General features: G+C 37.6%; 1 protein-coding gene across 2 annotated transcripts in view; it reads right to left on the bottom strand.

The window, feature by feature from the left end:
• ZNF570 (zinc finger protein 570) overlaps nt 1-26,377 on the bottom strand; it is a 36,552-nt gene extending 10,175 nt beyond the window's left edge. The window contains exons 1-4 of one of the 2 annotated variants that reach the window (XM_047078150.1): nt 25,651-26,377; nt 18,610-18,693; nt 12,450-12,576; nt 12,029-12,124 (exon numbers count right to left, since the gene is read on the bottom strand). In XM_047078150.1, coding sequence (XP_046934106.1) covers nt 12,029-12,124; nt 12,450-12,576; nt 18,610-18,693; nt 25,651-25,659 — 316 coding nt within the window. In that variant the 5' untranslated portion in view covers nt 25,660-26,377. Of the gene's footprint in view, nt 1-12,028; nt 12,125-12,449; nt 12,577-18,609; nt 18,694-19,489; nt 19,614-25,650 lie in introns of those variants that run through there. The other variant, XM_047078151.1, reaches the window with a different exon arrangement.
• Nucleotides 26,378-26,828: the final 451 nt, after the last annotated feature.

The raw sequence follows: 26,828 nt of genomic DNA, 5'->3' as shown, positions 1-26,828 counted from the left end.
GATGGCTACTGTTAAAAAAAAGAAGGAAAGAAAAGGGTGGCTGGGTGGCTCAGTTGGTTGAGCATCCAACTCTTGATTTCAGCTCAGGTCATGATCCCAGGGTTGTGGGACTGAGCCCCATGTTGGGCTCTGAACTGAGTGTGGAGCCTGCTCAAGAGTCTCTCTCTCCCTCTGCCCTTCTCCCCTGCTCGCGCGCTCTCTAAAATAAAAAAGGGAAAAAAAAAGATTAAAAACAAACAAGAACAGGTGTTGGTGAAAATGTGGGGAAACTGGAACCCTTGGCACTGTTGGTGAGAACGTAAAATGGGAGAGCCTCTGTGGAAAACAGTATAACAGTTCCTCAAAAATTAAAAATAAAATTACCATAAGATCCAGCAATTCCACTTCTAAGTATATACCCAAAAGAATTGAAAGCAAGGTTTCAAACAGGTATTTTTACCCATATGTTCATATGAGCATTATTTACAATAGCCAAAAGATGGAAGCAACCAAAACATATGTCATTAAATGGATAAACAAAATGTGATATATACATACAATAGAATATTATTTCACTTTTAAAAAGGAAGAAATTGTGGGGCACCTGGGTGGCTCAGTTAGTTAAGCATCAGACTCTTGATTTTGGGCTCAGGTCATGATCTTATGGTTCATGAGTTCAAGTCCCGTGTTGGGCTCTGTGCTGACAGCGTGGAGCCTGCTTGGGATTCTCTCTCCTTCTCCGCCCCTCCCTGGCTTGCTCGCTCTCTCTCTTTCTCTCTCAAAATAAATAAGCAAACATTAAAGAAAAAGGAAATTGTGACACACACTACAAGATGAATGAACTTTGATTACCCCATGTGAAATAAGCCAGTCAAAAGAAGACAAACGCTGTATGATTCTACTTATATAAGATACTTACAGCAGTGCAAGTCACAGAGAGAAGGTGGAATGATGGTTATTGAGACTGGGGAAAGGGAGAATGGAGAATTACTGTTTAATGTGTATAGTTTCAGTCTTACAAGATAAAAAGAGTTCTGTGGCAAGATGCTGGTGACGGTAGCACAACACTATGAAAGTACTTAGTGATAGTGAATAGACATTACTTTAAAAACAGTTAAGAGTAAATTTTGTTATATGTGTCTTACCATAATTAAAATAATTTTAATCTGTTTTTTTTTTTTCAACGTTTATTTATTTTTGGGACAGAGAGAGACAGAGCATGAACGGGAGAGGGGCAGAGAGAGAGGGAGACACAGAATCGGAAACAGGCTCCAGGCTCCGAGCCATCAGCCCAGAGCCCGACGCGGGGCTCGAACTCCCGGACCGCGAGATCGTGACCTGGCTGAAGTCGGACACTTAACCGACTGCGCCACCCAGGCGCCCCAATTTTAATCTGTTTTTAATGTGAGACAAAAGAATAAAATCCTGAATAAGGAAGAGACCTTATAGATAAGTAAAAAGAACTATGGTCCATTAAAAGCAGACAAATGATGTGAAGAGACAATTTTAAAAATAACTGGGTAATAAAGGCATGTAACAAAATCAATCTCATGTGTTCAAAGAAAATTAAGAAAACACATTATGATAGTATATTTAATCTACCACATTACCAAAAGGTGTAGATGCATCCTTTCTCATTCAGAGGGAGTGTATATGGGTATAAAATTAGAGCAACATGGTAGTGAGTAACTAGATCCTTTAACAGTACACAGGATCCCTGTCCAGCAATACAGCAGGCTAGTTAAAATGACAAACCAGACATATTGAAACAAACAAACTTAAGATGTTGTGTAAAAGAGAGAAAATATCTTTTTAGATGTGTTGCAAATCTGGCAAAAAAATTAAGGTAAACTCCCAGAGGTCAAAAAGACTTCAAAAGTTACTTTTGAGTCAGTAAGGGGCAACTGTTTAACCTGGATCAGTTTAAAGCATCAGTTTAACCTGGATGAGAAAGAAGGTCATAGGCACATCTAACTGGGGTTTTAGGAAAAGAAAATACAGTGAATAGGGGAGTAATAATATGTGAAGAAATAACCATTGATCATTACCCAGAAACTGTTAAGACCAGAATGGTCAGATACAAGAATCATAATAAATCTTAAGTAGAGCAATTAAAATGAAATATGGGGCACCTGGGTGGCTCAGTTGGTTGAGCCTCCAACCTCACCCCAGGTCATGATCTCATGGTTCACAAGTTCGAGCCCCACATCAGGCTCTGTGCTAACAGCTCAGAGCCTGGTGCCTGCTTTGGATTCTATGTCTCCCTTTCTCTCTGCCCCTCCCCTGCTGACACTCTGTCTCTCTCTGTCTCAAAAATAAGTAAAAACATTAAAAAAAATTTTTTTAATGAAATCTACATTTAGGGGTGCCTGGGTAGCTCATTCCGTTAAGCATCTGACTTTCGCTCAGGTCATGATCTCACGGTTTGTGAGTTGGAGCCCCACACAGGGCTTCGCACTGACAGTGCAAAGCCAGCTTGGGATTCTTTCTCTCTCCCTCTCTCTCTTCCCCTGCCCCCACTCTCTCTTTCTCTCAAAACAAATAAATAAACTTAAAAAAATTACATTTAGATACACCACAGTGAAAATATACAGTAACATGAACAAAGAGAAGGAAGTTTTTAAAAGAAGCAAGGAAGAAAATATTAACGAGAACTGACTTCTCAATAGTAACAATAGAAGCCAGAAAAGTATAGAGTGTTATCTTTAAGGTGCTGAGAAAAATAACTGTCAATTTATGAATGCATATATAAAAAGATTCTTACATGCATGATATCAAAATAAATATACAAAACAAATGAATAAATAACAAAATAGTTTATATAGTGTATTTATTGATAAAGGATTTGACACAGGTAAAAGTTCTGGTCTATAGAGAAGAATGGTGAATGAAGAAAATGAAACGTAGGTAAATCTAAACAACACTAAAATTAATGGTCTACTTTTGTAACTTCATAAAACAAAATAACCATTTATGAGATTAAAAGAAATAAGAACTGAAATGAGAGTAAATGAAGTTAAAACATTCTAAGGTTCTTATATTTTTAAGGGAGGAAAAAATTAAGGTAAAGAATGATTTTAGACTTTGTTAAGATGATTATAGAGTTAAAATTTTTTAAAGATTTTATTTTTAAGTAATTGCTAACCCAATGTGGGGCTCTAACTTACAACTCCAAGATCAAGATTGAAGGCTCTGCTCACTGAGCTAGCCAGGTGTCCCATAAATGTTAAATTTTCTAAGCTAATCAATACAAGAAAAAAAATAGACTGTATAACTTTCAAATTAGCAGATGGAGAAAAAGTCAAGAAACAAGAAAAAAATGGAAAAAGAATTTATAAAAGAAAATAAGATGGTAGAAATAAGTCCAATTCAATTAGTAATACCAAAACAGGTAATTGACTGCCATCATTTAGTTAAAACACAGATTATCATAGAATAAAAAACTTTTTAGCTATATATACTTGTTTACAAGAGAAACACAGAAAATAAGAGAATAAAGGGATAGAAAAACTACATCAAGTATTAACAAAAGAAGACTAATATAGCTACACTAATATCAAGCAAAATAATTAAGAGAAAAATCATCAGTAGATTTAAAAAGGGTAACAATAATATACGGAAGAATTTACCAGAAAGATAGAACAATCCAAAAACATATGACCTAATAAAATATTTTCAAAACAGAAATAACCAATTGTCAGAATTCTAAAAAAATGTATATATTCATCATCAGAATTTTTAAAATAATTTTTTAATGTTTATTTATTTTGAGAGAGAGAGAGAGCGTATGTGCATGGCGAAGAGCCAGAGAGAAGGGGAAAGAGACAGAATCCAAAGCAGGCTCCACAGGGTCACTGCACAGAGCCTGACATGGGGCTTGAACCCATGAAACCATGAAATCATGACCTCAGTCAAAAATCAAGAGTTGGACGCTCAACCAGCTGAGCCATCCAGGTGCCCCTCAGAGATTTTTTTTTTAAATCAATAAAGACACAGAAGATTTGATCAGCAAAATTAATGAGCTTAATCCAATGAACATATATCAAATGCTGTACACTCCACAACCAGAAACAGATAATATTTTTTAGGACACAACAACCACTTAACCACTAAGACATAAAATAAGTTTTCAAAGAATTTGAATTAAATAGACCATCTTCTCTAACCACAATGCAATTAAAAAATTTTTAATTTGGAACTTAAAAATTCCACTTAATTCATGGGTCCAGAAGAAATCAATGGAAATTAGAAAATGATTAGATATACATGACAACAAAAAGATGACATATCAAAACATGTGGAATATATCCCTAATATAGTCTTAAGTGCTTATAATAGAAAAAAGAAAGCCTCAAAAATAATGAATTATCTAACTTTAAAACTTAAGAAAAGAAGGGCACCTGGGTGGCTTAATTGGTTAAACATCCAACTTAAGCTCAGGTCATGATCTAGTAGTTTATGAGTTAAAGCCCCACATCTAGCTCTATGCTGACAGCTCAGAGCCTGGAGCCTGCTTCAGATTCTGTGTGTCTTTCTCTCTCTGCCCCTCCCCCACTTGTGCTCTGTCTCTCAAAAATAAATAATAAACACTAAAAAATTTTTTGAAAAAAAACAAAACTTAAAAAAAGAGAACAGCATAAATAAATGCAGGAGGAATTAAATAATAAAGAGGAGGAATAAATGAAATTTTTAAAAAGATAAATTAGAGAGTGTCAGTGAAGAGAAAAATGACTGAAAATACTAAAAAAAAATGATAAATCCATGGAAAAATTTGTTTCTCCCTTTTTGGGAGGAAAAAGAGGTCATAGTTACATATACTACCAACTTTAGATAAGAGAAGATAATGGGCAACTTTAATAAATTTGAAAATTTACATAGGACATAAAAATTCTCAGGAAAAAATGCTATAACTTCATTACTATAGGAGAAACAGAATCTTAGAACAAACTGAATTCGTTCTTTTCACAAGAAATTCTTTTTACAAGAAAATCACAGGACAAGATGAACAAAGTTCTACCAAACATTCAAAAAACAAAGAATTTTGATCTTACATAAATTATTCTAAGGAAGAAAAAGAGGAATACTCACCAATAGATTTTATGAGACTAGTATCTTGATTCTAAAATCTGACAAGAAGAGTTCATGAAGGAAAAACTGCAGGTCAACTTCACTGATTAACACAGATGCAAAAAATACTAAATATATTGGCAAAGAGCAAGTAGGCATGAATGAAAAAGCTGTAAAAATGGATTGGTATCAGGACTACAAAGTTGGTTCAACATTAAAAATGTAATATGTAATTCACCACATTAACAGATAAAAAACTAAAAACCATCTAATCATCTATGGATAAAGAAAAACATTTATTGAAACTCAAAAGCTTTCCACAATGAAACTCTAGCAAACAGGAACAAAAAGGTATCTACCAAAAACCTTTAAACATCAGAATTATTAATAACAAAATATGAAAGCACTCTCATTAAGACCAAAGGGGAAAAGAATGCCTGCTATCATCACACAACAAAAAGAAATAAAAGGCATCCAAATAGGCAAGGAAGAAGTCAAATTTTCACTATTTGTAGATGACATGATATTCTATATAGAAAATCCAAAAGACTCCACCAAAAAATTGCTAGAACTGATACATGAATTCAGTAAAGTTGCAGGATACAAAATCAATGTACAAAAATCTGTTACATTTCATACACCAATTATGAAGCAGCAGAAAGAGAAATTAAGAAAACAATCCAATTACAACTGTACCAAAACCAGTAAGATAAATCGGAATAAACCTAAGCAAAGAGGTAAAAGACCTATATTCTGAAAACTATAAAACACTGATGAAAGAAACTAAAGATGACATAAAGAAACGGAAAGATATTCCATGCTCATTACTGGAAGAACAAATACTGTTTAAGTGTCTGTACTACCCAAAGCAATCTAAACATTTAATGCAATCCGTAGCAAAATACCAACAACATTTTTCACAGAAGAAGACCAGATAATCCTAAAAATTGTATATGGAACCAGAAAAGACCCCAAATAGCAAAAGCAACTTTGAAAAAGCAAAGCAGAGCTGAAGGCATCATAATTCCAGACTTAAGTTACATTACAAAGCTGTAATAATAAAAACAGTATATGGTGCCAGGGGTGCCTGGCTGGCTCAGTTGGTGGAGCCAACTGACTCTTGATCTTGGGGTTGTGAGTTTGAGCTCCACATGTGGTGTAGAGATTACTTAAAAATAAAATCTTTAAAAAAAAACAGTATGGTACTGGCACAAAAACAGACATATAGATCAACAGAATAGAATAGAAAACCCAGAAATAAACCAATAATTATATGGTTATCTAATCTTCAACACAATAGGAAAGCATATCCAATGGAAAAAAGATAGTCACCTCAAAAAATGGTGTTAGGAAAACTGGACAGCAACATGCAAAAGAATGAAACTGGACCACTTTATTACACCATACACAAAAATATTTGCAAATAATATATCTGATAAAGGGTTACTATCCAAAATTATATATAAAGGACTTATACAACTCAATAGCCAACCCCCAAATAATCCATTTAAAAAATGGGCAGAAGACATAAACAGACATTTCTCCAAAGAACATATACAGGTGGCCAACAGACACATAAAAAGATGCTCATCATCACTCATGATCAGGGAAATGCAATGGAAACTACAATGAGATATCACTTCTTACACCTGTCAGGATGGCTAAAATCAACAGCACAAGAAACAACAGGTGTTGGCAAAGATGTGGAGAAAAAGAATACCTCATGCACTGTTGGGAATGCACACTGTTGCAGCTACTGTGGAAAACAGTATGGAGCTTCCTCAAAAAGTTAAATATAGAACTACCTTATGGTCCAGCAATTGCATTACTGGGTGTTTACCAAGAATACAAAAACACTAATTCAAAAGGATACATGCACCCCTATGTTTATAGCAGCATTATTCACAATAACCAAATTATGGAAGCAGCCCAAATGTTCATTGATTGATGAATGGATAAAGACAATGTGGTGTATGTATATATATATATATATATATATATATATATATATATATATACACACACACACACACACAACGGAATATTATTCAGTCATAAAAAAGAATGAAATCTTACCATTTGCAATGACATGGATAGAGTTAGATAGTCTTATGCTAAGTGGAATAAGTCAGACAAAGACAAATACCATATAACTCATTCATGTGGAATTTAAGAAACCAAACAAGCAAAGAGGAAAAAAGAGAGAAAAAGAGACAAACCAAGAAATAGACTTAAATACAGAGAACTGATGGTTACTGGGGGTAAGGGGGGGTTAGAGGATGGGTTAAATAGGTGATGGGGATTAAGCAGTGCACTTGTGATGAGCACCGGGTGATGTATGAAATTTTTGAATCATTATACTGTACACCTGAAACTATACAACATGATATGTTAACTAACTAGAATTAAAATAAAAACTTTAAAAAAAGAATGCCTGCTATCACTACTTTAGTTCATACTGTACTGGAGATCTAAGATAGGGCAATAGGAAAAAGAAATTAAAGGTATAAGAATTTAAAATGATTCACAGAATCATTCACAGAAAAAAATCCAAAGAAATCTAAAAACTATTAGCATTAATGAGAAAGCTTGGCAGCATTGCTAGATATAAGGTCAATGTATAAAAGTTAAGTTCATTTTAAAACATGAGCAACAAATAAAAAATATATATATAATATTTTAACATAGTAACAAAACTAAGATGCCTAGGAATTATTCTAACGGAAGATATGCGTGGCCTTTATGAAGAAAATTATAAAACATACCAAAGGAAAATTTAATACCTAAATAAATGGAGAGATAAACTACAGAATAAAAAATTTACAAATAGAAAAATTTACAAAACTGATATAGAGTATAAGTAAAATTTCAATCAAAAGCCAATCACTTTTTTTGTTGTTTTCTGGTGGAAATTGACAAGTTGGCTCTAAACTATTCAGATGGCCAATGGGCAAAGAAGAAATTCTGAAGAACATAAAACAAGGTGTAGGGGACTTGCCCTAACAGATATCCTGTTCTTTTTTTTTTTTTTTAATGTTTATTTATTTATTTTGAGAGAGAGGGAGAGTGTACATGAGTAGGGGAGGGACAGAGAGAGAGAGAGAGAGAGAGAGAGAGAGAGAATCCCAAGCAGACTCCATGCTCAGCATAGAGCCAGACATGGGGCTCCATCCCACGAATTGTAAGATCACCACTTGAGCTGAAATCAAGAGTCAGATGCTTAGCTGACTGAGCCACGCAGGTGCTCCAGATATCCCATCTTATAATAAAGTATTTTAATTAAGAAAGTGTGGTACTGGCATAAGGAAACAGAGATCAATGAAATGGAATAGAGCTCAAAATCAGACCCATAAATATACTATAATCCGATACATTAAGATGCTTAGTCAGTTAAGCATTTGATTCTTGATTTTGACTCAAGTCATGTAACATTCTGAACAATGATCAAAGAGAGCTCATTTCTTCAATAACTCTAGGACATTTGGTTTTCCACTAAGGCACAGAAATTAAATTCTTACTTCAATCTCAAAAATCAATTTCAATTGATTCAAGCCCTAAATATGAAAGGAAAATCTTTAGAAGAAAATTTGAGAATATCTATATGATTTTAGAATACAAAGTTTACTTAAAACAAAATACCAAAATCAAAAATATAAACTACAAGCATATATATAAAAGACAACCTTCCCCCAAATGAGCAAAAGACTTGAGCAGGCACCTCACAAAAGTGGAAATCCAAATCCAAAAGATGCCCAATTCATTTTGTAATCAAAGAAATTCAGATGGCAAGTATAGCAGATAATATTTCACACTCATCAAATTGGCAAAAAAAATTTTAATTGGTCAATTTTGAGTATAGAGCAGTGAGTACTCTCACACACAACTATGAGAAATGTAAATTAATACAAGCACTTTGGAAAGTAAATAGCATTATTTAGTAAATTCCTGGCTATGTTCTCTATACAAACTCCAGCATTTGTACACCAATAGTCACGTATAAGGTTCACAGCAGTTAACATTTATAATAGCACAAAATGAAAACAACTCAAATGACCTTCAATGGATAAATTATGGTTTACATGGTGGAATACATTACATTTGAGCAGACAAAAATTCAGGAAACCATAGCTACTAAAATTAACACAGATAAATCTCAGGAATATAATTTTGAGTTTAAAAAAAGAATTACATGCATAATATATTTCCACATGTAAAAAGTTGAAAACACAAAAATATAATATTTTGTTTAGGAGTATATGGTATACTAAAGAAAAGGCAAGAATGGGGCGCCTGGGTGGCTTAGTCAGTTAAGTGTCCAATTCTTGATTTCGACTCAAGTCATGATCTCACAGTTGTGAAATCAAGCCCTGAATAGTGCTCAAGCTGGGCATGGAGCCTGCTTAAAATTCTCTCTCTCACTCTCCCTCTGCCCCTCCCCCATGCTCTGTCTCAATCTTTCTCTCTCTTTCAAAAAAAAAAAAAAAAGAAGAAGAAAAGAAAAAGAAAGAAAGAAAGAAAATGCAAGAAAAGATAACAAAATTGTGAAAAAATGGTTTCTCCAGTGAGGGTTGGGGATGGATCATAGGTGGAGAATAGTATACCATTAGGCAGGGGCCCTCATGAGTCTATAATAACATTGACAATTTTCTATTTCTTTTTTTTTTTTAAGATTTTATTTTTTTTTTTACTGAGCCAGTCAGGTGCCCCAACAATTTTCTATTTCTTAAGCTAAGAAGTATGTACCTGGCTTTTTGTTCTATTAATATTTAAGCTATATACATATATTAATATACATTCCTGTGTGTGATTTATTTAATAATAATTAATAAATAAAATTTAACCATATATTCCTTGAAACTACAGTTCCACATCAAATATTTTTCTTAAAAAACTGAACAAGGACATAAAAGACTGGAGAGAGGTAGCGGGGGGGGGGGGTGAGTTGGGGAGTGGTAGTGACAAGAGATGTTTACAATGTCCCTAATTTTCTTTTGAACTTTAGTCCTCCATTTTACCTTAATGCTTCCTATGTCTATCTAAAAATCCTTCCTTTTTTTTTTAAGTTTTTATTTATTTAATTTAAGAGAGACGGAGACAGTGTGAGCAGGGGAGGGACAGAGAGAGAGAGAGGGAGAGAATCCTAAGCAGGTTCCTCACTGCTAGCACAGAGCCTTATGTGGGGCTCAAACCCACAAAACCAAGAGATCATGACCCCAGCCAAAACCAATAGTTGGAAGCTTAACAGACTGAGCCACCCAGGTGCCCCTAAAAATCCTTCCTATGCCACAACCCTAAACTCTTTAGTCTCTTCTCTCTGAAATGGTTTCTAGCTTCTGACCTGTGTTTTTGTTGTTGTTGTTTTTAATTTGTTTTTATTTCTATTTCTATTTTTTATTTTTTGAGAGTCAGAGACAGAGCACAAGTGGGGTTGGGGCAGAGAGAGAGAGACAGAATCTGAAGCAGGCTCCAGGTTCTGAGCTGTCAGCACAGAGCCCAAGGCAGGGCTTGAACTCCCTGGCTGTGAGATTATGACCTGAGCCAAAGTTGGATGCTTAACCAGATGAGCCACCCAGGTGTTCCTGACCTGTGTTTTTGTTAGAGACCATCATCTTCTCAGTTACCCAGGTTCCTTGGCCTCTCACCTTTTTGTCTGATCATCCTTATACCAGCTTTCTTTTCAAATATGCTATTTATAGTTAATACTGTATCTCTGCTACTAGTCTATCAATTGTTTGATTACTTATACAAATATGTAGCACTCTAACATCTTGCATGTACTTTGTTTAAAAATTCAGTAAATGTTGGAGCACCTGGGTGACTCGGTCGGTTAAGCATCTGACTTCAGCTCAGGTCATGATCTCACGGTCTGTGAGTTCCAGCCCTGTGTCAGGCTCTGTGGTGATAGCTCACAGCCTGGAGGCTGCTTCAGATTCTGTGTTTCCATCTCTCTCTGCCCCTCCCCCCCTCAAAATAAACAGTAAAAAAAAATTTTAATTCAATAAATGTTGATGAAACAATGAATGAACTGACCACTGAGAGAAAAATGAGGCATTTGGAGATTCACTACTACTACAGCAATAGCAAGTAACAGCCTTTGAGTTCACAGTATGAGACAGGAACTCTTCAAGTACTTTAAAAGAATTATCCTGGGGCGCCTGGGTGGCGCAGTCGGTTAAGCGTCCGACTTCAGCCAGGTCACGATCTCGCGCTCCGCGAGTTCGAGCCCCGCATCAGGCTCTGGGCTAATGGCTCAGAGCCTGGAGCCTGCTTCCGATTCTGTGTCTCCCTCTCTCTCTGCCCCTCCCCCGTTCATGCTCTGTCTCTCTCTGTCCCAAAAATAAATAAACATTGAAAAAAAAAAATTTAAAAAAAAAAAAAAAAAAAAAAGAATTATCCTATTTTATAGAAAGGTTAAGTAACTTGCCCAAAATTTTACTGCCTGTAAGTGTCAAGATCTGAACATGGCACTTGAGTTACAGGTGTCTGTAAAGTTCAAAAGCTTATCAGGTTAGGAAAAGATTTTTTGAAGACTGGAAGAGTTCTTAGAAAGGAGAGAGCAAAGTATTAAAGGAGAGATAGTTAAGAATAACAAATTCGGGGGGTGCCTGGCTCAGTTGGTTAAACATCAACTCTTGATTTTGGCTCAGGCCATGATCTCACAGTTTGTGAGATCAAGCCCTGTGTCAGGCTCTGCGCTGACAGGGTGGAGCCAGTTGGGATTCTCTCTCCCTCTCTCTGCCCACTGCGCCCCCCCCCACCCTGGGTCTTGCTCTCTCTCTCCCTCTCTCTCAAAATAAATAAACATTAAAAGGAAAAAAAACAAATTTGTGAGAATGCTCTAAAAGGTCCCAGTGTCTAGTAAAACCTAGAACATCCAAGAACACGCCACCAAAGAAGAGTGAAGGGGTGACACCTCTATGTCCAGCAGAGCTGTCACCTGCAGAGGTTTTTGCCTGCCTATTTCTATTTCCTCTTCACTCACCTGAGCACAAGCCTTTGGCCAGCTCTCTCGTCACCATCCAGGGCTCTTTCCCTTGTTCCAATAATAATATCACACTTGGCTTAGAAAAGCAAAGTCCTGCATATATGAAAAGAAACAATTTGGTCATGCTGTGATATCCCAGAACTCATAACCAATCCTTTGATTAACGGGGAAGAGGGAGCTTACAGTAAGTTGGAGACAAATGTGTAAAGACATGTGTTCAAAGTACAGGAAAGCTAAAGCTTCCAACACAGATTAATAATAGACCCATCCACTGGCAACTCCACAAATATTAAACCATTACTTTGGCACAGCAACAGATATTCTGCCAAGCACTGAGGATACTATCCAAAGATTCATAATGGTGGTAGCAAAGAGGGCCTTATGAGTAGAAACTCAATTTTGGAAGAAATATTCTTACCTAGGGACACCAAGATCCTATAATTCTCCAACATCACATTACTGTACAGATGCCTTTGAGAAGAATTTAGACAATCCCACTCTTCTCTGGAGAAGTCTACAGCCACATCTCTGAAGGTCACCAACTCCTGAAATGAAATAAAAAAATGAAGTGAAATAAGTTCATCTGTTAACATACTCACTTTATTTGTTCTGCCCCAAGCATACTGGGCTCTCCTTTATATTACATCCTCAACTATATGTCAAGCATGTTCCCCCTCAGGCCTTTTGTACTTCTCAGATCGTTCTGTATAAAAACAGCAAACTCTTACCCCTGTTCCCCATTTCCTAGCCTTCCTTTATTGTTCTCCATGGCACTTAATTATTTTGTTATTGTCTGCCCCAACCTCCACTGACATGTGAAGTCCATAAGGGTAGAGTACATTTTTGCTTTGCTCACTGCTATATCCCTAGTTATAGAAGAGTATTTGGCACACATGAGGCATTCAAATATTTGCTGGATAAATTGAATTAATGAAAGAATGGTTTGAAAGTTGAAGAAACTATGAAAGGATCAAAAATGAGACCAGAAAGTGCTTGCTATATCTCTGAAAATTGTGCTAGACCAAGCAGAGAAAATCACCAGTTCCATTAAAATTCAAATACTTTGGGGTGCCTGGGTGGCTCAGTCAGTTAGGTGTCTGACTTCGGCTCAGGTCATGATCTCACGGTTCATGAGTTTGAGCCCTGCATTGGGTTCTGTGCTGACAGCTCAGATCCTGGAGCTTGCTTCGGATTCTGTGTCTCCCTCTCTCTCTGCCCCTCCCCTGCTCACACTCTGTCCCTCTCTCAAAAATACATAAACATTAAAAAAATTTTTTTTTTATCGAAGGAAACAATCAGCAAAACTAAAAGGCAACCAATAGAATGGGAGAAGATATTTGCAAACGACATATCAGATAAAGGGTTAGTACCCAAAATCTATAAAGAACTTATCAAACTCAACACCCAAAAAACAAATAATCCAGTGAAGAAATGGGCAGAAGACATGAATAGGCACTTCTCCAAAGAAGACATCCAGATGGCCAACCAACACATGAAAAAATGCTCAACATCACTCATCATCAGGGAAATACAGAACAAAACCACAATGGGATACCACCTCACACCTGTCAGAATGGCTAACATTAACAACTCAGGCAACAACAGATCTTGGCAAGGATGTGGAGAAAGAGGATCTCTTTTGCATTGCTGGTGGGAATGCAAGCTGGTGCAGCCACTCTGGAAAACAGTATGGAGGTTCCTCAAAAAATTAAAAATAGAACTACCCTACAATTGCTCTACTAGGTATTTATCCAAGGGATACAGGTATGCTGTTTCAAAGGGGCACATGCACCCCAATGTTTATAGTAGCACTAACGACAATAGCCAAAGTATGGAAAGAGCCCAAATGTTCATTGATGGATGAATGGATAAAGAAGATGTGGTATATATATACAATGGAGTATTACTCGGCAATCAAAAAGAATGAAATCTTGCCATTTGCAACTATGTGGATGGGACTAGAGGGTATTATGCTAAGTGAAATTAGACAGAGAAAGACAAATATCATATGACTTCACTCATATAAAGACTTTAAGATACAAAACAGATGAACATAATGGAAGGGAAGCAAAAATTATATAAAAACAGGGAGGGAGACAAAACATAAGAGACTCTTAAATATGGAGAACAAACAGAGGGCTATTGGAGAGGTTGTGGGAGGGGGGATGGATTAAATGGGTCAGGGGCATTAAGGAATCTACTCCTGAAATCATTGTTGCACTATATGCTAACTAATTTGGATGTAAATTAAAAAAATAAAATTAAAGAAACATTTTAATTCAAATACTTTAATCCAGAGTACTTAAAATTTTGTGCAAAGAAATGGGTGTTCTGCTTATAATACTGGTTCTACCTACAGGGCCTGGGCAAAGTTCTTAAAAACTTGGGCTATGCTGTGATTAAGCTGGATTCTGGATTTCTAGATGTCTATAATGTGACCACCTGCTGATGAAAACTAACATATGTGTTTGTGTGCATGTATGCATACATTTATATATAGGTAACTATATATTACAAAATTAAAAGAGGTGAATCTGTCAAGGCAAGAAAATATTTATTGGGCATTTGATAAAATTTTGTCATAGTTAAACTGTCTCTACAGAATAAAAATTATTGAAGTATTTTACAACACTCAATAAGTTTTTTCTCATTTAATTATATGAAGTAGATTGTGAGTTTCTTCATCTCTGCTCTACCAACAATAACATCCCTCATATGTTACATATATGCTTCCAAAAACATTTTCCTTACCTTATATAAATATATATAATAAATGTATAACTATTTTTAATATATGACATACATGTTTTCAAGGATTCTGTTTTTTATTATTTTTTTATTTTGGAGAGAGGTGGGAGAGAGAGGGAGGGAGGGAGGTGGGGAGAGGGAGAGAGAGAGAGAGAGGGAGAGAAACTTAAGCAGGCTCCACAGTCAGTGTGGAGCCCAACACGGCTCGATCCCACAACCCTGGGATCATGACCTGAGCCAAAATTAATAGACGCTCAACCAACTGAGATACCCAGGAGGTACCCCTCAATGATTCTTTTGATGAAATTTAATGAAAATAATGACAATGTCAATATAATGAGCTTAAAGTATTACTTTCAAATATTTGACCTCTAACAAATGATCTCTTAAAATATTTGACCTCTATATATACAATGGAATATTATTCAGCCATAAAATGGAATGAAATCTTGCCATTTGCAGCAACATGATTGATCTAGAGAGTATAATACTAAGCAAAATAAGCCAGTCAGAGAAAGACAAATACCATATGATTTCACTCATATGTGAAATTTAAGAAACAAAGCAAATGAACAAAGGGAAAAAGACAAACCAGAAAACATTTTATTTTATTTTATTTTATTTTATTTTATTTTATTTTATTTTAATCCAAGTTAGTTAACATATAGTATAATAATGATTTCAGGAGTAAAATTCAGTGATTTATCACCTACATATAACACTCAGTGCTCATCCCAACAAATGCCTTCCTTAATGCCCATCACTCATTTAGCCTGTCCCTCCACCCAACACCCCTCCAGCAACCCTCAGTTTGTTCTCTGTATTTAAGCATCTCTTAAGGAAAAACAGATTCTTAAATATAGAAAACAAAAAGATGGTTACCAGGGGAAAGGTGTGGGAGGTAGGTGAAATATATGAAGGGGATTAGGAGTGCACTTGTCTTGATGAGCACTGAGTAATGTGCGGAACTGTTGGATCACTATATTGTACACCTGAAACTAAGCACTGGAAGTTAACTACACTGCAATTTAAAAAAATAAATAAACGAAAATAAATAAATTTAACCTCTAACCAAATACGTGTGGTTTCAAAATCCATTCATAATTATAATCAAGCCAGTATGAAGAAAGTCAACAGTTCCCTTCACCTTTTTGCCTTCATAGAAACATGGCTCCCACCTGAGAGGACCTACTACTTCCCCTGAAGCCCTGTCATGTGGTGACTGTTTTATCTCCCACACTTCTTGTACCACAGCACCCAGAGACCTCTTTGCTCCTTAAATTTGTATCTAGACCATTACCCCCCCACCTACCTAAAAGCCACCTAGTTTTAAACATTCATGAAATCAGACTCTATCATCCCTGTTTTAGTTACCTACCAATTCCTGGTAGATACCAATAGTCTGTCATTCCTTTAACACCTCAGCACCTGACTCACTGTCACTCTCTCCAGCACTACTCCTATCATATATAATCTTTGGTCATTTCAATATCTATATAAATAATCCTCCCAACATCCAGGGCTCTCAGCTGTGCCGCTTCTCTCCTCCAGTAGTCTTGTCTTCCACACTTGTATAGTCATTCACTTCTATTGCCATGCCCCAGACTTTGTCATTACCAATAAGTAGCAAACCCTCCATAATCTCAACTCTCCTACCCTGACTTCTTCCTCCTATATTCCAACTTTTGCCCTCTAGTACCCCAATTAGGAAAATTCTCTGACCCCACTAGAACCTACAAATCATGTTCTACTTACCACATTTTCAATGTTTCTCAACCCCACATTCCCTCACTTCCTACCACAACCATTTGCTATGGATATACCCTCAGTTTCCCTGCCCTTAGCCACCTGGTTAAACCACAGCCATCTCTCAGAATACTCTACTTCTGTACCCTGAACAGCTGAACTTTGCTGGAGAAAGTCACACCAATCATGCTATCTGGTCTCACTTTAAATTCATGACACTAACTTCAAGTGGACCAAAATGCTACCTATATGATACATTTCTCTAGTCCATTCATTTCCCCACTCTCCTAAATGATCATTACATACGTTTTCCTCTCTCCTCAAGTCTTCAATATCTCCTTCCTCATCCTTACTAGTGATCTTGCTGTTTCACTAGAAAAACCGAAAGCCATTCAAAGAGAATTTCCAGAAATTCCTACAACATCTACACATATTTCTGCATCTGTCCTACATACTCTAACTTGGTCCTATTACTACTCTATATGAACAGCCACTCTCCTAATAAAGGCCAACCCTTCCACTTGTCCACTAGACCTCAGCTCCTCTCACCTACTCAAGCAGTGTTCCATCACTTCCCTCTTTGCTTCTCTTCATCTTCAAATTTCCCTTTCTACTGAATCTTGAACATCAGCATACAGATATAAACCCATCTTTAATAAACCATGTTGTTGGGGCACCTAGGTGGCTCAATTGGTTGAGTAACCAACTCTTGGTTTTAGCTCAGGCTGTGATCCCATGGTCATGGGATAAAGCCCACACTGCGCTCCATGCTGAACATGAAGTCCATTTGGGATTCTCTCTCTCCTCTCTCTCAACCCCTCCCCAACTCACTTGCACATGTACACTCTCTCTCTCTCAAATAAACATTAAAAATTACAGTTCAAATTAAAAACCTTGTTGACCAGTTTATCCTTCAGATACCACCCATCTCTCTTACTTCCTTACAGCTAAATTATTTGAAAGTGTTGTCTATATTTTCCATTATTTCTATTCCTGCAAGAATCACATAACGGAACATGTGTAACAGAATCACTTTGACTGCTTTGTTGAGAATAGACTAAAAGAAGGGTGGAAGCAGACAGAAAAGTTAGAAGACTATAGCAGTAATCTAGGTAGGAGATGACAGTTCAGACCAGAATGGAAGCAGCAGTAAAAGTCGTCAACCTCTGGATACATTTTGAACAAAGAACAAATAGAACTTCACGATTGGAAGACTTTTAAGTTGAGCATCTGAGATAAGGAAGTATGTGAGAGTTTCCTAATTGGTTTCCCTGTTTCTATCCTTGTTCCATTCGGTTAATTCTCAATAGTAGCCAGAGTGATTTTATTAAATGAGAGTTAGATATGTCACTTCTATGCCCGCAAACTTACAGTGGCTTGTTTCACCAAGTTTGAGACGTTTGAGTTTGACATATCTACTATATAACCAAGTGAAGATACTAAGTCTAGTTGGTTGAATATAGAAGTCTGGATTTCAGGAGAGAGGACTGGGCTGTATATAATTTGGTGGTTGTCAGCATATAGATGGCATTTAAAGCCATAAAACAGACTGAGATCTCCAAAGGAGTGAGTGTAGATAGAGAAAAGAAGATAGAGGACCAAAGACTAAGACCTTTTACTTAATAGGTGCTTAATAAAAAAATGTTGAGTGAATGAATGTTTGGACAGAGACTAATGAAGAAGTTGGTCTGTATCTTGGGGAACACCATTCCAGGCAGAGGAAACAGCAAGTGCCAAGGTCATGAGTTAAGAACGTACTCAGCAAAAAAAAAAAAAAAAAAAAAAGAATGTACTCCGTTCACTACAAGGAAGCTAGCTAGTGTGGCTAGAACTGAGTAGATGAGTTGCAGAGTGACAAAATGAGGTCAGAAGGATAGTCAGGGACCAGATTATGTATGGTCTTGCAGGCCAAGGCAAGGACTTCAGCATGTATCCTGAATGAGGTGGGAATCAACTGCTGGAGAGTTTTAATAAGTGACATGAGATTAGTTACCCAGTAAAGTGTCGGCATAAGCAAAGTTAATGTCTGCTTTGACATCTGAAGAGCAGGAAAATCATTCAGGAAATAGAAAACACCAACTCACCTGGTACATGGCTTTAAGAAGTCTAACAGCCATTCTTTCCTCTTCTTGGCTCTTCTCTTGGGAAATGGCAGTGTCCTTGGATGACTGAGATGGGGAAAAGAACAAGAAAAGGTAGCGTTTCCCTATAGCATCCAGAATCACCAGCCTAGAATTTTTCGGCTTCTCTTTCCTCTGTTACACCCTTCCTTCCAATAGAAAGAAAGCATACTGGAGACCTAGAAATTTGTTTGCATACAAGTTAACCCATGCCTAAATCACTTCCTTATTATTTTAACAGATTTTCTCGATTTTTACAAATAAAGACTCTGAGGAATGTAATCATTTACATAAAGGCACACAACTAATGACTAACTGTACCAAGATCAAATAAAGGTCTTCTTGACTCCACACTCTCTCTCCTCTCCAATAGACCAGTGGTTCTGAAACTTGGTGGCACACCGGCATCACCTGGCTGGCTTCATAGTCTCAATCAGTCCCCCCACATACTCATTCTTAAAAACTATAGCGCCAACCACCGTCTGCTGACACAGAACAGTCAGCGGCCACGACCGTCACGCTCTCCCAAAGCTTGAAGTCTCAAACACTAGAGTATCGCAACCGACGTTCACACTCACAACCCCAGTCACAAAGAGGCCGAGGGTACTGGAACAAACGGGGGACACAATACCCTCCACCCCCCACCCCCCTCACAGTCTCACTCTGTAGCATCAACTATCGACTCACTCGCACCCACAGTCACAGATACGACGTGCACAGGCACATCGGATGACAGTCTCACACTGTGTGACAACCAACCACGATCTCGCACCTAGAGTCACGCCGAGGGCCCGGAAACCGACGACCGGGTGACCCACAAGCCATTCCTCAGCCCATTCCCTACCTGCAGAAGTAACTGCGGGAAGATCCCGTCTCCGCCCTGAATGCTCAGGCAATCTCTACCCTGGCCCACCTCCTGCCCTAAGAGTCTGATGGAACCCACCCCCGCGGGCCCGGAAAGAAGCTACTGGGCCTCCGGAGGACACAAAGGGGCCGCCGGCCCAGTAATCGCAGGGGCCACTGGGAAATGTAGTCCGGACCAGAAAAAGCGGCGCTGCAGAGTCCGACTACACTGGCGCGTCTCCGCTGGGGGATTCGTAACACCGCCCCTCTACCCTGGGTCCTCCCACGCTGACTTCTTCCTGGCCCTACAGTGGGAACCCAGATCTCACTTCGGAGCCTGGGTCCGCCACGGGAACGGTGTAGAGTGTCAACTAGATGGCCTACGATTGAAGTGCGCAGACACAAGTGCTCGGTCCACCTCTCTTAGCAACCAGGCGCAAAACTTAGAGTCGCGGAGCAGCCGCAGGGGGTGCGGTTCGGGAGCGCGCACCCACACAAACGGAGTGAGGGGCGAGCACCTACAGTAGTGCTGGGGTACCCGAAAAAGTGTGTGGCACAGGGAGGGCAGGGAGTAGAGTGCGCAGGTCCCGACTTCCGTAGAGCGTTTCAGCTTCGGAAATGGTTACCTCGAAGATCGGAGGGAAGGGGTCGGGGTATAAAGTGTCACCCTTGCATACCGTTCTTGTATTTGTGATTTGGTGATGATGGGTGTGAATGTGTCCTCCCTTCCTAAAATGGCTCTTCTACCGGTGTCTTCCAAGTTCTCTTATTCTGTCCATTCAGATACAAATGTCACATCTCCAAAAATGCCTTCCCTGATCACACCACTTTGACCACTTTAATCTGACTCTATACTCCCTTAGAATGGTGTTTAAATTTGAACAAGTTCTGTAACCTGGCTAATTTTGTGAGTGGTGCCACGACCCTCTGATTCTGTCATTGTGTGTCCGTGTAAAACCCTAGGTGTTGGGGCGGGCATGCTGTTTTTCTGTGACCATGTGTGAGATTGTGTTGTGTGTGAGAATGTGCTATAATAGAAAGGGACTGCCTGGTGTAAAGTGGAGTAGAAGTGTGATATAATAGTGTGTGTGGACAGATCCTGAGGATTATACTAGTGGATGTGGATGGTGTGTGGAATTTTTCCTTGTGGTATCAAATTAGAAAGCACCTAGTGGGTGCCAGATGCTCTTGGAGGTGCTGGGATAGACATAAACAAAATAAACTTTTAAAAATAGCAAATAGAGGGGCTCCTGGGTGGCTCAGTCAGTTGAGCATCTGACTTTGGCTCAGGTCATGATCTCATGGGTGTGGGTTCAAGCCCAGCATCAGGCTCTGTGCTGACAGCTTGCTCAGAGCCCGAAGCCTGCTTCAGATTCTGTGTCTCCTTCTCTCTCTGCCCCAACCCTGCTCATGCTCTGTCTCTGTCTCTAAAAAATAAATGTAAAAAAATATATATTAATACAAAAATAAAGATAAAAATAGCAAATAGAAAGTGAGTAGAAGGGTAACCTCAAGAGGCTTAATACATGTGTAATTTTGTTTTAATGTTTACTTATTTTGATAGAGAGGGCAGGGAGGGGCAGAGAGAGAGGAAGAGAGAGAATCCCAAGCAGACTCCATGCTACCAGTGCAGAACCATGAAACCATGAGCCCCTAACTGTGAAACCAAGAACCGTGAAACCATGACCTGAGCTGAAACCAAGAGTTGGATGCTTAACTGAGCTACCCATGGGTCCCTACATGTATAATTGAGTAACAAATAGAAATCTGGATCCAGGGACGCCTGGGTGGTTCAGTTGGTTAAGCATACGACTTTGGCTCAGGTCATGATCTCACGGTTTATGAGTTCAAGCCCCGCATCAGGCTCTCTGCTGCCAGCGTCGAGCCCACCTCGGGTCCTCTGTCCCCCTCTCTTTCTGCCCTTCCCCCACTTGTACTCACTCGCTCTCAAAAATAAGTAAACATTTAAAAACAAAAATCTAGGGGCGCCTGGGTGGCACAGTCGGTTAAGCGTCCGACTTCAGCCACGTCACGATCTCGCGGTCCGTGAGTTCGAGCCCCGCGTCAGGCTCTGGGCTGACGGCTCAGAGCCTGGAGTCTGTTTCCGATTCTGTGTCTCCCTCTCTCTCTGCCCCTCCTCCGTTCATGCTTTGTCTCTCTCTGTCCCCAAAAAAATAAATAAACGTTGAAAAAAAAATTAAAAAAAAAATCTGGGGGCACCTGGATGGCTCAGTCGGTTAAGCATCAGACTTTGGCTCAGGTCATGATCTTGCAGCTCAGGGATTCGAGCCCCACCTTAGGCTCTGTGCTGATAGCTGGGAGTCTGGATCCTGCTTCGGATTCTGTCTGTCTCTCTCTGTGTCCCTCTCCCGCTCACACTCTGTCTCTCTCTCAAAAATAAATGCACATTTAAAAAATTTTTTTAAAAATAAATAAAAATTTGGATCTACACAAGGAATGAAGAGCATCAGAGATAATAACTACTGGGTAAATACGTAAGACTTTTTTAATATTATTTAAATCTTGTCCAAAGATAAATTATTGTTTAAACAAAAATATAAACAATGTAGTTTAGGATGTGAATGTAAATCATATGACAACAATTGCACAAAGACCAAGAGAAGTAAATGGAAATAAACTATTGGAAGTTTCCTCCGTTCTGTGTGAAGTAATATCACTTGAACAAACACTATAAGTGAAAGACGTATACTCTAAGTCCTATAGCAACTACTAAACTAATAAAACAAAAAGTTATAGCTAATAATCCAACAAGGGAGATAGAATGGAATCATAAATTATCATAAATCACTCAATCCAAAAGAAGTCAATAGAGAAAGGAACAAAAAACAGATGGGAAACAAATTGCAAGACAGAAGGTTTGTATCAATAATCAGATTAAATATAATTTATCTGAAAATCCAATTAAGAGGCAACAGAGTATCATAGGGGATAAAAAAGCAAGACTCAACCATACACTGCCTATGAGAAACTGAATTTAACTCCACCAATAGGTTAAAGGTACAAGGATGGAAAAAGATACACCATGCTAATGCTGTGTAGAGAAAGCTGGAATGACCTCGGATTTGGCAATGGACTCTTAGATGCGACACCAAAAGCACAAGCAACCAAAGAAAAAAAGAGATATATCAGACTTCACCAAAATGAAAAACAGGGGTGCCTGGGTGGCTCAGTGAGTTAAACGTCCAACTCTTGATTTGGGCTCAGGTCATGATCTCACAGTTTGTGGGTTGGAGCCCCGTGTCTGGCTCTGTGCTGACAGCTCAGAGCCTGTGTCTCCCTCTCACTCTCTGCCCTTCTTCCACTTGCGCTCTTTGTCTCTCAAAAATGAATAAATATTAAAAAAAAATTTAAAGAAAAAAGTTTGGCAATTCTTCAAAAGCTTAGCATAGTTTACCATATGACCCAGCAATTCCACTCCCAAAGGCAGTGATAGCAAGAACTTGAACAGATACTTGTATTCTAATGTTCATTATAGCATTATTCAAAATAGCCACTAGGTGGAAACAACCCATGTCCATCAACAGATAAATTGACGAACAAAATGTAGTATATATATATGCAATGGAATGTTATTCAGCCATAAAAAGGAATAAAGTTCTGATAATATGGTACTACATGGATGAATCTTGAAAAAATTATGCAAAGTGACTGAACCTACACAAAGGACAAATATTGTATTCTGCTTATATGAAATATTTGGATTAGACAAATTCATAGAGAAAGAAAATAAGAGGTTACCAGGGGATGTGGGGAGGGAGGAATTGAGAGTTGATTGCCTAGTGTGTTTAGTGACTACAGAGTCTTCCATTTAAGTTGATAACAATTTTGGGGGCGCCTGGGTGGCTTAGTCGGTTAAGTGGCTGACTTCGGCTCAGGTCATGATCTCATGGTCCGTGAGTTGGAGCCCCACATCGGGCTCTGTGCTGATAGCTCGGAGCCTGCAGCCTGGAGCCTGCAGCCTGGAGCCTGGAGCCTGCTTCTGTTTCTGTGTCTCCCTCTCTCTGCCCCTCCCCCATTCACGCTCTGTCTCTCTCTGCCTTTCAAAAATGAATGTTAAAAAAAAAAAATAAGTTGATAACAATTTTGGAAATAGATAGTATTGGTGATTGTACAACACTGTGAATATACTTAATGCCACTAAATTGTACACATAAAAAAAATTCTTAAAATGACAAATTTTGTGTTATACATTTTATGGTCATATAAAAATTTAATAATGTAACATACCACAAATGGAAGTGTATACTTTAAATGGGTGGATTGTATGACATGTGAGTTATATCTCAATAAAGCTATTAAAAAAAAGAAAACTGGAGTAGGTGTATTGATATCTACAAAGAAGATTTCAGAGCAAACAATAGGGATAAAGTTAATTTCATAATAATACAGTGGTCAGCTCATCAAGAGGAAATAACAATTGTAAATGTTTAATGCACCTAACAATAGTTTCAAAATACATGAAACAACAACTGATAAAACTAAGAAAGAGAAAATCCACAGTGGTAAGTCAGAGATTCCAATACCATTCTCAGTAAATAAGATAAAACACAGAAGATTTGGAAAACACTGTCATTGAGCTAATTGATATTTACAGAGCAAAACCAAAAATAGCAAAAAAAAATACTCATTTTTTTCAAGTGTACCTGGAGCATTTACAAAGATAGAACATATACTGGACCAGAAAACAAGCCTCTTTCCACAATGAAACTGAATTAGAAATCAGTAACTGAAAAATATGTGGGTAATTCTCTAAATTTGGAAACATATACATTAAAATATTTTTAATGTTTATTTTTGAGAGCATGCGAGCAGGGGAGGGGGGGCAGAGAGAGGGGGAAAAGAAGAACCAAAGCAGGCTCTGTACTGACTGGCAGCAGACAGCCCCATGTGGGGCTCAAACTCAAGAGCCACAAGATCATGACCTAAGCCAAAGTCAGAATTCAGACGCTTAACCAACTGAGCCACCAAGGCACCCCAGAAACATATACATTTCAAAATAACCCATGGGTTGAAGAAGAAATCAAAAAGGAAATTAGAAAGTATTTTGAACCAAAAGAAAATGAAAACTATATAAAAATCATGGAAGACCACTGAAGCAGTATTCAGGGAGAAATTTATAGAAACAAATACTATATTAGCAAAGAAGAAATCAAAGTCTCAAATCAATGACTTTTCCATTTTGACATACTAGAAAAAGAAGAGCAAATAAAACACAATGTAAGTAAAACAAAGGAAATGATGAAGATCAGAGCAGAAATTAGTGAAATAGAAAACTGACAAATAAATCAATGGAACCAAAAAGTGGTTCTTTGAGATTAATAAATATGATAAAACTAGCCAGACTGATGAGGAAGTAAAGGGAAATAACATAAACTACCCATATCAGGAATGAGAGAAGTGACATCTCTACAGATTCTACAAATATTAAAAGGAAAACAAAGTATATCATACCAACCTTAATCCAGTAAACACAGAGCCTGCTTCAGGTCCCTGGTCCCCTTGTCTCTCTGCCCCTCCCCTGCTCTCTCTCTCTCTCAAGAAAATAAATAAATATTAAAAAAAAAAAAAACCCTCCCTACCAGTTTCCTTTCCTTCCTCTTGCAAACCATTTGCAGACTTTCTTGGGAAGCCTGTCCTGCTTTTCCTAGGAAGCTTCATTATGTGAGTAATAAAACTTTTCATACCCTCTTGGTGTGTGTATGGCATCAAGAGTCTCAACACCCCACCCAAATTTTGTGGGTGGTACCTGCATACTGGAAAATAAATGGGTATCACAATTCACAACAGATAGGAAAAGGTACCAATGTCTTTTTTCACAGGTGACATAATCACTTAATGTAGAAAATCCAATGGAACCTCTAAAATTCTAGTAGAAACACTAAGCGACTTTAGCAAATTAATAGGCTCCAAGACCAAGGTACAAAAATCAATTGTGTTTCTATATGAAATACAAGGTACAATCAGAAATTGGCAAGGAACAACTGGAAAGTGAAATTTTTAAAAATTCCATTTAAAATAGTATACAAAATTGTGAAATACTTAGGGGTAAGTCTGACAAAATATTTCATTACTTTTATGTCAAAAACTACAAAATATTGCTGAGAGACATGAATGAAGATCTAAATAAATGGAGATACATACTATGTTCATGGGTCATGCGATTCACCATTTGAAAGATGGCACTTCTCCCCCGATTGATCTGTATTTTCAACACAATCTCAATCAAAATCCCAGATAGTTTTTTTTTTCATTTGTACTTTTGGTATACATTGACAAATTCCTTCTAAAATCCTTCCTATGTGTTTACCTAAAAGAAATGAAAATTTATGTTCACACAAAAAACTGTACATGAATGTGTACAGCAGCTTTAGTTATAACAGCCAAAAGTTGGAAACAACTCATGTTCTTCAGTGAGTGATTGACTAAACAATGTGTGGTATATCCACATGGAATACCACTCGGTAATAAAAATGAATTACTTACACATGTAAAAACATTTATGAATCTCCAGGGAATTATGCTGCATGAAAAAGCCAATGCCTAAATTACACATTATATCATTCCATTTATATAATATTCTTGAAAGGTAAAATTACAGAGATGGGAGAACAGATTAGGGTTATGGGGCCTTAAACAGGGGGCTGTGGGCAGGAAGGAAGTGGGTGTGGCTACAAAAGAACACATGAACTATCTTTGTGATGATGTAAATATTCTAAGCCTTCACTGTATCAATGTAAATATCCAGGTTGTGACACTATATATAATTTTGGAAGATGTTACTTACCACTGGAGGAAACTGGATAAAGGGCACACAGGATCTCTGAATTATGCAAATCTAGAATTATCTCAAAATAAAAAATTAATATTAAAAGCTAGGTCAAAAAAGAAAATATATTCTAAGGTGGTAGACCAAAATCCAACTACATTAAATGTAATTCACTAAATATGTCGAATTAAAGATTAAGATTGTCATTATTGATCTTAAAATAATGCTGTTTAATAACAGACATGCTTTAAAAATAAAACAGGTTAAAAACAAAAGGATAGAGATAAACCATGCACTAACCAAAAGAAGGATGGTGAAACTATAGTAATATCAAAATAGACCAAGAATTTTAAAAAAAGCCATTATTATAAAGAGTAAACTCCAACAGGACTGATCCAACAGGAAATTATTACAATTCAAACAACTCAAAATGTATACCATCCAATAAGAGAGCTTCAAAATATATAAGGCAAAGTTAACAGAAATAAAAGAAGATCTAGACAAATCTCCAAGTATAAAAAATCAGGAAGCTGGATGGACATAGAACACCCAA

This window comes from Lynx rufus, unplaced genomic scaffold, assembly GCF_022079265.1.
Source record: "Lynx rufus isolate CCGP_SWC_20201006 ecotype Redwood Valley unplaced genomic scaffold, mLynRuf1.p SCAF_16, whole genome shotgun sequence".
NCBI lineage: Eukaryota > Metazoa > Chordata > Mammalia > Carnivora > Felidae > Lynx > Lynx rufus.
Note: the sequence above shows the minus strand (reverse complement) of the source record. Positions and strands in the feature narration are given on the sequence as shown.